Raw genomic sequence first — 18,320 nt, 5'->3', positions numbered from 1 at the left:
CAGGGTTAGTCCCCAGGGGTCATCCCGACCCCCTGCCATTTGAGAAAGTTCTAATATCTTGAAAATTGTCGAGATCCCCACCCCTAAACCGTATATATTCTGGTTTGTCATGCTTAGATGGTTTGAATGATATACAGGGTTAGTCCCCAGGGGTCATCCCGACCCCCTGCCATTTGAGAAAGTTCTGATATCTTGTAAATGGTCGAGATCCCCACCCCTAAACCATATATATTCTGGTTTGTCATGATAAAGCACATCAAATGAAATACAGGGTTAGTCCCCAGGGGTCACCCCCACCCCATGCCATTTAAGAAAGTTCTAATATCTTGTAAGTGGTCAAGATCCCCACCCCTAAACCATATATATTCTGGTTTGTCATGCTAAGATGGTTTGAATGATAAACAGGGTTAGTCCCCAGGGGTCACCCCCAGCCCCTTCTATTTAAGAAAGTTCTAATATCTTGTAAGTGGTCAAGATCCCCACCCCTAAACCATATATATTCTGGTTTGTCATACCAAGATGGTTTGAATGATATACAGGGTTAGTCCCCAGGGGTCACCCCACCCCCTGCTATTTAAGAAAGTTCTAATATCTTGTAAGTGGTCAAGATCCCCACCCCTAAACCATATATATTCTGGTTTGTCATACCAAGATGGTTTGAATGATATACAGGGTTAGTCCCCAGGGGTCATCCCGACCTCCTGCCATTTGAGAAAGTTCTAATATCTAGTAAATGGTCGAGATCCCCACCCCTAAACCATATATATTCTGGTTTGTCATGATAAAGCACATCAAATGAAATACAGGGTTAGTCCCCAGGGGTCACCCCCAGCCCCTTCTATTTAAGAAAGTTCTAATATCTTGTAAGTGGTCAAGATCCCTACCCCTAAACCATATATATTCTGGTTTGTCATGCGAAGATGGTTTGAATGATATACAGGGTTAGTCCCCAGGGGTCACCCCCAGCCCCTTCTATTTAAGAAAGTTCTAATATCTTGTAAGTGGTCAAGATCCCCACCCCTAAACCATATATATTCTGGTTTGTCATACCAAGATGGTTTGAATGATATACAGGGTTAGTCCCCAGGGGTCACCCCCACCCCCTGCTATTTAAGAAAGTTCTAATATCTTGTAAGTGGTCAAGATCCCCACCCCTAAACCATATATATTCTGGTTTGTCATACCAAGATGGTTTGAATGATATACAGGGTTAGTCCCCAGGGGTCATCCCGACCTCCTGCCATTTGAGAAAGTTCTAATATCTTGTAAATGGTTGAGATCCCCACCCCTAAACCATATATATTCCTGTTCATCATTTCTCAAACATTTGAATGACGTATACGGTCAGTCCCCACTGGGTTCCCCCCACCACCAATGTTCTAACATCTTGTAAATGGTTGAGATCCCCACCCCTAGACCATATATATTCCTGTTCGTCGTTTCTCGAACATTTGAATGATGTATAGGGTCAGTCCCCAGGGGTTCCCCCCACCCCCAATGTTCTAGTATCTTGTAAATGGTCGAGATCTCCACCCCTAAACCATATATATTCTGGGTTGTCATGCCAAGATGATTTGAATGATATACAGGGTTAGTCCCCAGGCATCACTAATGCATTAACTTTACTGGACCAAACCAATTTTCACTGGACTTTATCCAATGTCAGGCGACACTGGGAATTACGAATTATGGGAGCTTCGTTTGGGAGACTTCGTAACAGCATCCTGTTACAATCATTTCTTGTTATTCTATGATTTTACATTCCACACTTTTTTGTCCAGCTTTGTTCTCGGAGATAACTTGACAAACATTGATAAAACTGCACCATAACGACAATCCCCATGTGCAGATGTGGATTTAGGGTTTGGAATTTTCAAGATGGCCACAGTTACCATGGAAACGGCAAAAATGTGAATTTTCTGAAAGTGTTCCAAATTTAATGAAACTGTTATGAAATATAACTAATCATTCAAAGGGGTGCCATCCATCTTTAGAACTTTCAAAATGGCCACCTTTGCCATGGAAACAGTCCAAATGTGAAAAAAAAAATTAATCCTTAATCAATTCATAGTTAATCAACCGTTACAGATACAACCCCCAAACCTAGACCCCCTAAATGAGAGTATGAACTGCAGAAATGATTGCTGTTGGAATTTTTAAGACTGCTGCTGTTACCATGAAGATAAGGCTACAAGTGCTTTTTTTAAATGAACTTGTCTGCAGCAGTTCTCAAAAACCGCTTGTCAGATTTACTTAAGGTTCCACAATATGTTAGACTAACATGTCTAGTGGTGCAATCAGGGTTTTGTTTGTGCATTGAGTATAAAAATAAGATGTGGTATGATTGCCAATGAGACAACTCTCCACAACAGACCAAATGACACAGAAATTAACAACTATAGGTCACCGTACGGCCTTCAACAATGAGCAAAGCCTATGAGAGGATATAATGGGGTACTTTGGGGGCAAAGAGAAGGGAAGGGTTTGCTGTCTATGAAATTTAAACACAAGGTTTATATAACCACAAAAGGAAGGTTGGGATTGATTTTGGGGGTTATAGTCCTAACAGTGTAGGAATTCGCTACAAAAGCAAAAAATTGAATATATATTCAAATCATATAACCATTTCTAAGTTCTTTGACTACAGTTATTCTGTGTCAGAAACCTGTCAAATATTTAATTACAATCCAAATTCATACCTATATCAAGCTTGAATATTGTCCATTTTTGCCCCAACTGTTCAGGGTTGGACCTCTGGGGTTGTATCCAGCTGCGCTCAGCGAAGCAGTTTATTTTATTTCCAAATGATTATAACTTTAGAACAATTAGTGATAGACACATAGGGTCTTGAGTAATAACTATGGGAACATATGGCCTACTGAAAGGTCAATGGTCAAATATGACCTTGATCTTTTTTTTTCAATTTATTCAATAGAGAGACTCCTAAAGGGGTTTTTAATTATGGGAATTTGTTTGGGAGACTTTGTAACAGGATGCATCCAGTTTTTGGTTGGGTTCATGTTGCTTAGTTTTTAGTTTTCTACGTTGTGTCTTGTGTACTATTATTTGTCTGTTTGTCTTTTTATTTTTTAGCCATGGCATTGTCAGTTTATTTTCGATCTATGAGTTTGACTGTCCCTCTGGTATCTTTCGCCCCTCTTCTGTTACAATCATTTCTTGTTTTGATTTGTATAAAATATAAGAATCAGTTTTAAAACCATATGATCCTTAAATTAAATCAAAGTACTGAAGTACTGAACATCGGATGACCACAAGTTCTTGAGGATGGTCAAAAGCACTTGTCTCAGAAAAAAACAACATATCTCTTTACCTAAAACTGAGGTTAATGTACAGAGATATATTTTTTTCTAAGACAAGTTCGTGCGTGGATGATGAATAAATGACAGGAAATTCAACTTCACCGTAATAACTATTATATTGTAGTGATACAAATCAGTATACACTGAGTTGTTGTTTATATTATATTAAAATTACAGTTACATATATATATGATTTGAATCCATTTGTATATCATTCTATTCTACTATTCTAAAAATGATGCAATGCAAGTGCATGGTGGACACTTTTCTGTAAAAATTCGATTTTTCTAAGATTGGATACGAGTAGGCATTCATATTTTCCCGCAAAATAAATTACAGAGTTACCGGTCCTTGACGGTATTTTCACAAAACGTTCTTTGAGATATTCTTCCGCATGCTTTAACACAATTTTTCGGTACGTGTGCATTGATATTATCAATGATTTTTTACTTATATATATATATCTAACTAAAAAACATTTTCATATTATTAATTTATGTTGTAAACAAAAATATTTTTATCAGTATTCATTGAAGAGATGTATTTATATCAAACGATAAGGAATGTTATTTTGCACTCGTTTATGTGCGCGTATTTATCATGTTTATAGATCGGTTACAAACCCAAAACTAATTTACATAATGGAAATCTAGGCGATAGCAATACATCGGGATGACCTCAAGGTCATCGCGATGTAAAAAACAGCTGGTTAGTGTGAGTATGTAGGATCAATGAGGCATTCTGGTAAAATAATTGCATTTAAATTTGCAAGAAATTATTTAATGCAAAGCAACTATGTAAACAATATGAATTATATAGTTCACATGTTTATACACACTCTACCAAATGGAATCAATTCCAAAATTAAGTAATAATTCTTTCATGTCATGCACTTTGCTCATTTTAACGTGGGTATGCATTATATTATATCTTTACACAGAGTGTTATGTTGATAAATTTAATGCCTACCCATGTTAAAAGGAGCATAGAGCATTATATGGAGGAATAATTTTGATTCTAATAGGAAAAATTCAGAATTGTACTTCAAAGATACATTTGAAAGGCAGCCATTTTGATTTGATGACGCAAAAATGATATAGAAAACCCATAGTTTCATGATTTAAAAGAGTACAAATAAATACGAAGACAGTGATGAGACTTCCTTTTAGAATGATTTTATTTAATTTCTGTTTGAGAAATGCATTTTGAAAGTACAACTTACCTTGCAATTTTGATTTTGACATTATGCATATGTACTCCATGTTTTATTGGAATTAGAACATTGCTTTGCTTGCAAAGTAAAAGAAGATCTTCATACATCATATTAGAATATTATAAAATGTTGCAATTACAAAAAGGCAGGTGCAGGGATAGAACAGCTTTTTATACGACCACAAAATTTTTGCGTTCATACTATGTTATGGCAATGTCTGCGTCGTCTTCCGAAGACATTTTGGGTCTCAGACAATAGCTTGAGTATAAGTGAATGGATCTCTATGAAATTTTAGCATAAGGTTCCATATTACAGTAGGAAGGATGGGATTGATTTTGGGGGTTATTGTCGTAGCTGTGTAGTAATTAAGGGCCACAAAGGTGCTAAAAACAAGCATTTTTCTTGTTGCCCGAAAAGACATTTTGGTTTGCAGACAATAACTTGAGTATGAGTATATGGATCTCTATGAAATTTTAGGGCAAGGTTCCATATCACAATAGGAAGGTTGGGATTGATTTTGGGGTTATTGTCTTAGCTGTTTAGTAATAAAAGGCCAAAAAGGGGCCAAAAACAAGCATTTTTCTGGTGAGCTGACAATAACTTGAGTAAAAATGTATGGATCTCTAAGTAATTTTACCACAAGCTTACATACTTCAAAAGGAAGGTTCCGTTTGATTTTGGTGGTCATGGCCCAAATCGTTTAGGAATCAGGGGCGGAAAAGGGGCCAAACTAGGATTTTCTGGTTTCTGGACAATAACTTGAGTATAAGTCTATGGATTGTTATTTAATTGTGCCACAAGGATTTATACCATACAAGAAAGTTTGGGATTGATTTTGGGGGTTATGACCGTAACTGTTTTAGGAAAAAGGGGCCAAAAGCAATACTTTTGTAATACTTTGTATGTATAAATTGCTAGAATCTAGAATTTGGATTTTTTCGGCCCTGTTTTTTAATTGGTCCATATTAAGGTCTAAAGGGTCCAAAATTAAACTTTTTGATTTCATTATTAATGTTCTTTGATATGCTGAATATAACCGTGTATTTAGATTTGTAATTTCGGGGCCTGTCTTCAAATTGGTCCACATTAAGGTCCAAAGGGGTCCAAAATTAAACTTTGTTTGATTTAATAAAAAATGAATTCATGCAGTTCTTTGATATGCCTAATTTAAGCATGTATTTAGATTTTTGATTTTGGGCACAGTTTTCAAGTTGGTCCAAATTGGGGTCCAAAATTAAACTTCGTTTGATTTCTTCTGAAATTTAATTCTTGGGGTAACTGTCTTTGATATGCTGATTCCAACCATGTATTAAGAATTTGGATATTGGACCATGATTGGAAAAGTCTAATTTTGAATTATTTAAGTACTTAGACCACATTCATTCTGTGTCAGAAACCTATGATGTGTCAAATATTTAATGACAATCCAAATTCAAAGCTGTATCAAGCTTGAATGTAGTGTCCATACTTGCCCAAACTGTTCAGGGTTAGACCTCTGCTGTCACATCAAACTGCACCCTGCGGATCATTTTATTGTGATTACAAAATTACATTTTTATTGAATCATCAAAATTATTATTAATTTGGGAAAGAATACTTATTTCAATGGAAGCAATGGCCGTCTTTAACCTTTGGGGTACCAGACTCTTTGAGGTAAATTATATGGCCTTCCAAATACTGTTTCGATTCCTAACATCACTGAAGAGACATTAATTGTCGAAATCCGGATATGGTGTACAAAAATCTTTGCACCTTTTGTTTGCGGTATACCATCTTTGTCGCAAGTTTATTGTTTTCTGTTTGGTATTAATTTATAAATAAGATCCATTTATTACACCTGGTGATCCGTTTATTTGGCAATCGCCAATGGCAGTCGGCAGGGTTTAAGAACATTTGCTGTTCGACCTGTTAGTCAAATGCATTTTGTTAAAATATACTTTTTTCACTTTTTTGGTCTTTTGGAAAAATGTTGTTTGTGCTGTATTTAGACCCCTCTAACAAGAAATTTGTTTTGCATGCACACGTATAAAAATTGCGGTTTTTATCCAACGCAATCATAGGTTTGAACGTTGTTTTCAATTTAGACTTGTTTATATTTTTTCGTTTGGGCTTGTATTATATTTGCCTTCGGGTTGATATGATCAGTTCATCCTATTTTGACTCCTCAAAATTCAAGAGTCTATCCTAAATTGAGGTAAATTATATGGCCTTCCAAATACCGTTTTGATTGCTAACATCACTGAAGAGACATTAATTGTTGAAATCCGGATATGGTGTACAAAAATCTTTGCACCTTTTGTTTGCGGTATACCATCTTTGCAGCAAGTTTATTGTTTTCTGTTTGGTATTAATTTATAAATAGGATCCATTTATTACACCTGGTGATCCGTTTATTTGGCAATCGCCAATGGCGGTCGGCAGGGTTTAAGAACATTTGTTGTTCGACCTGTTAGTCAAATGCGTTTTGTTAAAATATACTTTTTCACTTTTTTGGTCTTTTGGAAAATGTTGTTTGTGCTGTATTTAGACCCCTCTAACAAGAAATTTGTTTTGCATGCATACGTATAAAATTGCGGTTTTTATCCAACGCAATCATAGGTTTGAACGTTGTTTTCAATTTAGACTTGTTTATATTTTTTCGTTTGGGCTTGTATTATATTTGCCTTCAGGTTGATATGATCCGTTCATCCTATTTTGACTCCTCAAAATTCAAGAGTCTATCCTAAATTGAGGTAAATTATATGGCCTTCCAAATACCGTTTCGATTCCTAACATCACTGAAGAGACACTAATTGTCGAAATCCGGATATGGTGTACAAAAATCTTGCACCTTTTGTTTGCGGTATACCATCTTTGCCGCAAGTTTATTGTTTTCTGTTTGGTATTAATTTATTACACCTGGTGATCCGTTTATTTGGCAATCGCCAATGGCGGTCGGCAGGGTTTAAGAACATTTGTTGTTCGACCTGTTAGTCAAATGCGTTTTGTTAAAATATACTTTTTCACTTTTTTGGTCTTTTGGAAAAATGTTGTTTGTGCTGTATTTGGACCCCTCTAACAAGAAATTTGTTTTGCATGCACACATATAAAAATTGCTGTTTTTATCCAACGCAATCCTAGGTTTGAACGTTGTTTTCAATTTAGACTTGTTTATATATATATATATAACATGTATAAGAAAAAAGTACTACTGGACTTCTCATTTTATTTCTATTTCAACTTGAAAACATTATAATCCAACATTGGTATGTTTTATTTTTAGCTAAAGACAATGGTGAGAATGATGGAGGAATACCTACTGGAACTATTGTTGGAGTTGTAGTTGCAATATTAGTATTTGTGATAATAACAATAGTTATTGTTCTTGTTCTAAGACACAAGAGAAAAGGTAAATTTTATAGTTAAGGTAGATTAACTGTATACCGCCATCTTGGATTGTAAATTAGCAGTTCACAATAGGTCTAGTTCTTATCTTAAATCTGCAAATTTTGAGACAGATTGGCAATTAATGGGTTAGACTGTTTATTGGAATAAAGAAAAACAAGTTATTTATTGTATTATTCAGACTGATTTATCAAATACCAAAATTTTGTGTTTGTTCGAATCAAATTGTCAACTTGGCCATTTAAGGAGAGAGAACTCATATAGTAAAATTTTTTATAAAGGAATGATAGACAAATTTTCAAATTTTACTTGTAGCAGGAAAACAAGGTCGGTAACACCATTTTTTCTTTTTATCATCTTAAAGCATACTTTAAAACCTATCTTCTCATATTCTGGAATTCAAATTAGCGGTGGTCCGAGGTCCGTGACCTTCCACTGTTGCAATCAGACTTTCGTTTTGGTTACTAGCTACGCCCGATGGACCTTCGATATTAAAGGAAATAAAAATGATCTTTGCTGGCCTTTTTAACCATCTGTATCGTCATTTTAAGCCATATTATTATTGAAATTGAGATAAAAAAATGTTTCATCCCTGACCTTGCCGACGAGTGATAAAAGTTATTTTTAACCTTGTATTTTTTGGAAACACAAGGTTATAAATACTTGCGAGAAGTCACGTGACAAATCATTTAATCATTTAGACATTTTCTAACAAAATGAGTGCGTTTCACTTTGGTGTCGCGTCTTCCAAGAGAAAGCCTGAAGATTATGAACGGTCTTCAACCACAGGCACTTGTTTCTATCCATGGGAAGGTCGACTATCCATAAATATAGAAGGATATTCAACCTTCCCATGGATAGAAACAAGTGCCTGTGTCTTCAACGTTTTCAAAAGAAATTAAATGAAGATCTCACTAAAGACCAAAAAATGCGATCGTGAAAAACGGGAACGGACATTTAAGCCCCACTGGAAAATTGATCGAACCGTGGCTATATTTTGATGAATCAACTGGTCTAATGTCATGCACATACTGCCAGAAGTTTCCCACCCATTCAGAAAAAGAAAGTGCACTTGTAAGGGGAACACAAAATCTTAAAATAGACCCAATAAAAATATACGAAGTGACACCCCAGCATTTATCTTGTTTTAAGCAGTGGATCCATGAAAGTGACCCAAATTTTAAGTCTAAAGATTAATTGTCAGACACTAAACTTGGACAATGTATTCTCAAGCAGCAATGTAAGCCGGGATGTAAACCTGATCAGTTAAATAGATACAAGGTTCTTTTCAACACTGCATACAGCATTGTAAAAAAGGGAAACCCTTCAGTGACTATGAATTTATTCTTGAAATCCAGTGCAAAAATGGTGTTGATGTGTTAGGAGTACTTAAATATTGAAGGTTGTAAACTGTTTATTCGCTGGATAGCCCATTATATGAAAAACGAAACATCACATGCAGTTCAAATATGATGAAACAAACTAACCTTACTCCAAAAGCACATTAATTTTGTATCTTATTGAGTTATGAAATATTTCATGAAAAAGTAGGACCTGGGATTTAGGTTGTGGACCTTTCAGTTTGGAGTGTCAAAGGTCCTGGACCTTCCAGTACCAAATGTTAATTTGAACCCCTGATATTTTATTTCAAAATTCTATCTCATAGATTTCATTTTATTTACAAAAAAGTGTTTTTTCATGAACAATATATGCAAACTTGGGCAATTTTGCATGACTTGAAGCTTGAAAAATAGCACTAGTATCAAGAATTTGGATTTTGGGCCCTGTTTATGAATTGGTCCATATTTAGGTCTAAAGGGTCCAAAATTAAACTTTGTTTGATTTCATTAAAAATTGTTTATTGATGTTCTGTGATATGCTGAATATAACCGTGTATTTAGATTTTTAATTTCGGGGCCTGTCTTCAAATTGTTCCACATTAAGGTCCAAAGGGTCCAAAATTAAACTTTGTTTGATTTAATAAAAAAATGAATTCATGCGGTTCTTTAATATGCTGAATCTAAGAGTGTATTTAGATTTTTGATTTTGGGCACAGTATTCAAGTTGGTCCAAATTGGGGTCCAAAATTAAAATTTGTTTGATTTTATCAAAAATTGAATTGTTGGTGTTCTTTGATATGCCCAATCTAACAGTGTTTTAGATCTTATTTTATTTCAAAATTCTATCTCACAGATTTCTTTTCATTTACAAAAAAATGTTTTTTCATGAACAATATACATGATAAATGCGAATTTGGGCAATTTTGCACGACTTGAAGCTTGAAAAATAGCAGTGACCAATACTTTTTATTATATTTTTGAAAAAAGCATGGAAAAATCTACATTCTGGCAAAGTATAAGAAAGTTCTATCTGAAAAAATATATACCAATGACACACCTTTGGTTTTGTTCATAAAAAGAATAATACATGCATTGTATAGGATTCTGGTCTCTTATCATTACTTATCATTACTTATATTTTTGGAATTATATAGACAGTAGATACCAAAGGGATATTCAAGCTCATTGTTGAAGGCAAACTAACAACACCATGGCAAAATAAAAATTGATTTTACTTCAATAAAATGTGACACAATTTCAGTTTTGTCTCACCTGCAACATAAGTTACAGAATACGAGACAGGGATTACAGTCTGACAACTTTAGGGTAAACTATTTGTACAAAGCTTTAGATATCAGAGGTAGTAGCAGTCTGTCATATGACCATTGTCCTTGATGTCATTTTCATGGTTGAGCAACTGTGTGAAAAAAATTTAAAGACTTATTTTGTCATATAAAATAATCACTTATGAGCAATAGAATAAATATATTTGGTATATGGTATCCTTGCAAGGCCTATATGTGCGTCAGACAGGGTTCATCTTGTGGTCAAGCCCTTATCTGAGATATTATAAGCAATAGGTCAACTATATTTGGTGTGTGGAATGATTGTAAGGTGTACATGTGAGCCTGGCAGGTTTCATCTTTTCCCCCATGTTCATGGTTCATTGGTCAGTGAAAAGTTTTTGTGGTTTGGTCTGTTTCTTTGATACTGTCAACAATATAGCAGCTGTATTTGGTTTCAGGAATGATTATAAGGTGTACATGTCTGTTTGGCAGGTTTCATCTGACTTCAACTTTTTTTCATGGTTCATTAGTTAATGTTTAAGTTTTTATGGTTGTGTCTGTTTCTCAGATACTATAAGCAATAGGTCAACTATATTTGGTGTATGGAATGATTGCATGGTATACATGTCTGTTTGGCATGCCTCATCTAACCTTACATTTTTTTCTCACCTGTGACGAAAGTCGCAGTATGCGAGACATAGGTATTACTATCCGGCAGCAGCAGCGTAAACTATTTGTATAAACAATATTTCAGAAGGTAGAAGACCTGGATGCTTCATATCTTGTATGCAGATACCTTATGTTACGAAGTTTCCGTCAACTTATTATGAGTAACAGGATAACTATATTTGGTATATGGGTTCCTTGCAATGTCTACATGTCCGTCAGACAGAGTTCACCTGACCTCGACCTCATTTCATGGATCAGTGATCAAGGTTAAAGTTACGTGATTAGGTCCATTTCTCAAATACTATAAGCAGTAGATCAACTATATTTGGTGTATGGAATGATTGTAATAAGTGCATGTCAGTCTGGCAGGTTTCATCTGACCTTGACCTCATTTTCATGGTTCATTGGTCAATGTTAAGTTTTTGTGTTTTTGTCTGTTTTTCAAGTACTATAAGCAATAGGTCAACTATATGTGGTGTATGGAATGATTGTACGGTGTACATTTCTGTCTGGCATGTTCCATCTGACCTTGACCTCATTTTCATGGTTCATTGGTCAATGTTAAGTTTTTTGTGTGTTGGTCTGTTTTTCAAGTACTATATGCAATAGGTCAACTATATTTGGGTATGGAATGATTGTAAGGTATACAAGTCTGTATGGCAGGTATCATCTGACATTGACCTCATTTTCATGGGTCATTGGTCAGTGTTAAGTTTTTGTGTTTTTGTCTGTTTGTCAAGTACACATGTACTATAAGCAATAGGTCAACTATATTTGGTGTATGGAATGATTGTACGGTATACATGTCTGTCTGGCAGGTTACATCTGACCTTGACCTCATTTTCATGGTTCATTGGTCAATGTTAATTTTTTTGTGTTTTGGTCTGTTTTTCAAGTACTATAAGCAATAGGTCAACTATATTAAGTGTATGGAATGATTGTAAGATGTACATGTCTGTCTGGAAGGTATCATCTGACCTTGGCCTTATTTTTATGGTTCAATGGTCATTGTTAAGTTTTTGTGTTATGGTCTGTTTTTCAAATACTTATAGCAATAGGTCAGCTATATTTTGTGTATGGAATAATTGTTAGGTGCACATGTCTGTCTGGCAGGTATAATCTGACCTTGACCTCATTTTCATGGTTCATTGGTCAATGTTAAGTTTTTGTGTTTTGGTCTGTTTTTCAATTAGCATACCCAATAGGTCAATTATATTTAGTGTATATAATAACTGTAAGGTGTATATGTCTGTCTGACACAATTTATCTGACCTTGACTTCATTGTCATAGATCTTTAAAAATGTTAAGTAAGTATCTGTAATGCTTTTAGTAAAACCTTTATCTATAAGACTTTCAACAAAAAATCAGTAAAGCAGGAGAGACATTTCAGCGTGTGCACTCTTGTTATGGTTTATTTGGCAGAAAATTTCCAAACCTTTTTAGGAGAGCTACAGCCATGTCATTAATGTTAGTAGGTTCAAGTGAAATAAAGTATAGTTACAATCTTAATAGATTTAAATTCCACTTCACCTTTATCTAATTGTACAGCTGAATTTCAATATCAATTGTAAAGTTGTACAAAAGGTAACGATAGTCTTTTTTTAATTGTTATATGACTGTAAAATTTTGTTTTCATTCCAATGTGAGTTCGAATCCCGCACGGGGCAGGTGCACTTGACTTCAATTTTAATTGACTAGGATTGTCAGTTTTCCTACCGAAAGTTGGTGGTTCTCTCCAGGCACTCTGGCTTCCTCCACCAATAAAATCTGACTGCGACGAAATAGCACAATAGTGTTGAAAGTGGCGTTAAACACCAATCAATCTATCAGTCAATCATTCCAATTCTTTTAAAATGTTGTCTAACTTTATAAGAAACATAATTTAATTTGAATTAAAACCTTCAATATTTTTTGAAATATATGTTAAATACCGTATATCAGGGTTTTTTTATGCGTCGGCTTTTTTTGTGATTTGATGACAAAATGGGCGGATTAAATTTTCACTGTGTAAAATTTTCGCTGAATGGGAGAATTCACGCGATAAAATAACTGTATCTTATTGTTAAAGTTACAAACAACATAAAGTTAATTAACTAACAGTTAAATAATATCAAATAGATATGAGTACTACAAACTAAAATACACTTTCAAGGAACGTAAAATATTTACATTGGAATATGTTAAAAGTTAAAGGTTTTGATCATTACAGGTATACAAATATCCGTGTAAATGTGATTTATTTTATTTTTACATTACATGCAAAATGTTGGGGTTATAACACCAATCAATAGAATGTTGCTAATTAACAGTTTTTAAACTGATTGCTGTTTTGTCAAAAGGTGTGACATGTATGATTAGCCAATTAATTATTAGGAAAACAGGGATCTTAATTGAGTATGCATATTCTTGTGATCTGTCGAACAACACAACAGACTCGATAATTGACTTCTTTCAAACAACAATAAAACTTGGATTATGCAGGGAAATTTATGCTGGGTCAAATTTTCGCGTTTCTTTAGGTGCCGCGAACAAAGCGAAAATTAAACACACGGGAAAAAAGCCTGATATACAGTATATGTTTTGTTGTTAATAAGTTTCCAAGGGAAAAAAAACAGATCTTTTTACACTACGCTTAGGGGGCATTCAGGTTTATCTTTGGATATCTGATACGTCCTGAAATTTGTTTCCATTCTCTAACTTTAATTGGCTTCCACCGAATATTGTGTAAATTATACACAATGCTTACTACCACAAAACACAGATCATAAGTTCGAATTTGGGTGGCGTCACTTTCCCCATTCTTGGGTTATGTTCCTACCGTATATAAATAGAAAAATTGACAATACCACACTCTAACATTACTTTGCCTCAACCAAATGTAATGAAACTTATACACAATGCTTATAACCACCACACAGAGATCAAGTTCGAATTTGGATTTCGTCACATACACCATTCTTGATTAATGTCTTTTTATTAGTGAAAAAATTCGTGAATTTGCAGTTTCTGCTATCTAACTTTACTTTGCCTCAACCAAATGTTATGAAATACACAATGCTTAGAAGCAGCAAACACAGATCAAGCTTGATTTCGGGTGGCGTTACTTTCACCACTCATTAGTAACCCCATTATTGTTTGTTATTGAAAGGTGAAAGCACTCAACCCCACAAGCAATCTCTAATGATGCCAATAGGTTTGAATTAGTTCATTGACTCTTTCATATTTGCAAGCTGGGCATGTGTGTCCCATGACACACTCCACTTTTATGGTATATGAAATTGAGATTGAAAATGTTTGAAACTTCATGAAGTATTATAATTTTGACCAAAAAAAATTATATATCGGGTAGGGCATTTAACATTTCAATTTTAAGATAATTAAGTTACTTGTACAGAAAATGGTCATTTGAGAAGGGATAATCTAAAATTTAAATCTGACAGTTTCATAGGTATTCAAAAATGACTACCTTACCTTTCACATGACTTTACAGTTAATATATATATAGAAATTTTCAGCTGTAGATCGATTTTAGTAAAGCTTTAAGGCGAAGTGAAATTACTTTTATTGATGACTTGGCTGTGGCTTAGAATAATTAGGTAAAATTCCTGACCAGTTGTACACTTTGAATTGATGGAACAAATTTCTTGTTTACAAATTCCGATAAGGAACACATTTCATTGGCTTCAGAACTTTTGATGAATTGTAATAGGTGGAGAGGAACACTGACAGTCGAGTCACAGTAATAATTTTGACAAAGGAGTAGGGCCACGAAGGGTTAAAAACGGCCCTGTCTCAGAAATTGACGAAATTACTGCAGAAGGATCACTAACTAGTGTAGTTCATAAAACGATAACCATTAGACTTGTAACTGTGTTTGTATAATTTTCCAGGGCGTCAGAAAAGACCAAAGTACAATGGTATTTTAGCCATTTGGGCGTAACGTTAAAATTGTTTTCTTTACGTTCTAGTAACTTTATAATCATTTTACCACAAGAATGTTTTTACAAAATATTTCTTGAATCTCGTACATATATCTTGGTTTTTTTTACTCTATTAACAGAAACTTACTAATATTAAGGTTTAAGCCGCACATAAGCGCTTCGATTAAATTTTGTATAAGTAACCCAAATACTCGTTTTCTGTATTGATATTCACGAAATAGAAATTGCAGAGACTTTGTAAACAAACATAATTCTATAGCATAGATTAAATTAAAAGTCATAAAGGATTTTAAAACATATGCAATGAATGTTTTCTACTGGGTAGAAGGAATTTAGATTGAAAGCTGTAAAATATCTTGGCGAGCGAAGTACAGCGAAGTACATTCGTCAAAAAGTATGAGGATAGTTGATCACACCACATCATCTTATTTGTATATGGAAAGAAAACCGTGATTTATTTAAACACAGACAAGTTTATTTTCTAGTAAAGAAAGTAAAAGATGAAAACACAGATAAAGATAAACATTGTGTATAGACAGTACATACCATTGCATGTACTTCAATGATCATAGACCACATTATAATTGTACAAAAGTCATCAGACACCAGAACCACACGTGCACTCATACACATCATTCTCATTCCGGAGGATTACATGCTTACTCTCAAAGCAACATTCAGAATTAAACACTTGAAGTTGAATGAACAATAGTTTCATATAATACTGCCATTCATACGTCACTGACCATACTACATAGTACTGCTATCTCTAACTGTACCTAAAGCGCATGAAATATGTAGTCATCTATAAAAATTGAAATATAATTCTTTCAAATGGTTTAATGAATCCTTTTTAAATTTTCCCAGAACTTTTTTACTAGACAAAGTAATAGTTTAAAGGCAGTGGCTATTTTGCCGGCGCCGCCAAAATTAAAAATATGCTATTTTGCCAACTCTCGGTTAGCGGAAGTCAGCATGCCAGTAAAAAAATTTTGTTTACAGATATGCCATTCAAAACTGACTATTATTTCAAAACTAAATTTAATTTAAACATTTTTGATTTTGAAGCTATGTGATTGATTTTTTTAGACTGTTTAACGTTTTTATCAAATCGATATGCTATGAGATTTTTGTCTTTCATTTTTTTTACAGCATAGTTTAAAAATCTGAGATTTTATTCTTATGCATACATGTAGCATTAGACTGATTTTAGAAGTAATTTCAACTACATGTTTTGATATGATTTCATTGCTACAAATGGATGCTCAATAGTTTATATTTTTTTTCCTTTTTCCGAATTCTTATATTCACTTGGACTCATACATGTTTTTAAACGATTATATGTATCTCAAATATTGTGACATTTATCTTATTCAACTATATGTCAAATAATAATTTGATTCTTTTATGTTGACAATGCACATTTTCGTAGTATTTTTCACAAGTAAATATTAAAATTCATTCTTTACAAAGAACCAGCAAAATAACAAATTCACTATATTGCCAGCGCCAACAAAATAGTCATTGCTGTCGAAATATGCTATTTTGCTTGTTTTAATTAAGATATTTTAATCAAAGACGACACAATAGCATATTTTTTATTTTGCCGGCGTCGGCAAAATAGCCACTGCCTAGTTTAAAAAACTCAAAAATTTGACAGACTACTCATTCTCAGTTGTCCATTGTGGACGATTTCATTAAGCGATTTAGTTATCTTCAATTAAATCTATCCAACTTTTGCATGTTTCTATCAATTACGTTTTAAAAGAACAAATACTTTTATTATTTTATGATTCGTGTTCTCGTTAAAGGAGCATTAGCTACGAGATATAGAAAAATTTTTTTTTTTTTGTTCAATCATTAATGAAAGTGAAATAGTGAAATGATAATTAGCTTTTAGCAGCCAGTTTGGTTCAGTTTTGTCAAAATAAGCAAAGAAACATTGCTAATGAATTATTCACTTGCAAGTGAATAATTCGACCTCATTAAATCTGTATTCATGTGAAGTTCAGTTGGACCCCTTAGCTGGAGATGAGTTACGCATGAACTAGGCGTGTTCAGGTATTAAAAGAAAAAGAATGTCAACATTGGAAGTGAAACAAGGGTAAACCATTTGGTTGACTGATTCGATCTACAAAAACTCATTCTTATACAGGTGAAAACGAATATTAACATATTGATTTAACCTACAATATCTAATCAAACAGACCTAGAAAAATCCAATTACACGAGTTTACTATCTATTTATATCTTTGTTTATGTTTATATCGGGTAAGATGACCGTCGGCAGTCTTCAGAAGGTCGCCTCGATGGTTAATTAGATGGCGTCTAGACTAAAATACACACGAAATGCTGATACATACTATCGAGTCTATGCATGGTAAATTGTTTATTTTATACTTTTTTTTAATTTGGATATACGTTTTAGTATGTTATAAGTCGAATATGAGAATTTGAGTCAAATCGGTGAACATCAATTTGACAGCTAATGCCCCTTTAAGTTTTAAACTGAAATTCTGTTTTAAGGTTTTCAAAATTGTCAATTTATTCTTAATTAGCTTTTATCTTGTAATCTTAACTAGTCTTACTCGTGGTTAAAGTGTTCCGGTATTCCACATACAACTATCATTCTTATCTCGAAAAAAGTTCGAGTGTACATTGTTATTATTATTATTATCATTAGGTCAAATTAAACAGATTCATGCCTCAATCCGTATGATTGTAACGATATAAGTGCATGTAAGCTGCGTCCATTCAAGTAATGTATTATAACTATAATTAACATACAAGATCAATTATTATCGTCTATATATAAAAAGGAGATGTGGCATAATTGCCAATGAGACAACTCTCCTGAATGTTTGTTTTCTTTAAAGTGAAATGAAATGTGAACTATTTCTCATGGATATGTTATATTAACCCGTAAAAATGTTTTAAGAGTTTTCAAAAAGTTTGCTTAGTTGCAAAAAGTACGATATAAACAAATAGGTTTCAAAAAGATAAACAAAAGGAATACTGAGATAAACATCAATGTGACAGCTACCTAACAATGATAAGATTAATATTTCTATTCTTCAACTACACTCTGATCACTGTCACTTTCGTCCATGGCATGTGGGATAAATGCTGTATCTTCAAGAGATGCTCCTTAATTCTGGACTCCATG

The 18,320-nt window shown here is 33.8% G+C and overlaps 1 protein-coding gene across 1 annotated transcript in view; it reads left to right on the top strand.

Moving 5' to 3' along the window:
- Positions 1-18,320, top strand: part of LOC127712483 (uncharacterized) — a 108,580-nt gene that overhangs the window by 74,682 nt on the left and 15,578 nt on the right. The window contains exon 6 of the mRNA XM_052218946.1: positions 7,796-7,921. Within this exon, the coding sequence (XP_052074906.1) occupies positions 7,796-7,921 (126 nt within the window). The remainder of the gene's footprint in view (positions 1-7,795; positions 7,922-18,320) is intronic.

Source organism: Mytilus californianus, unplaced genomic scaffold (genome assembly GCF_021869535.1).
Source record: "Mytilus californianus isolate M0D057914Y unplaced genomic scaffold, xbMytCali1.0.p SCAF_8, whole genome shotgun sequence".
NCBI lineage: Eukaryota > Metazoa > Mollusca > Bivalvia > Mytilida > Mytilidae > Mytilus > Mytilus californianus.
The sequence above is the reverse complement of the archived record's forward strand: the minus strand, read 5'-3'. Positions and strand labels throughout refer to the sequence as shown.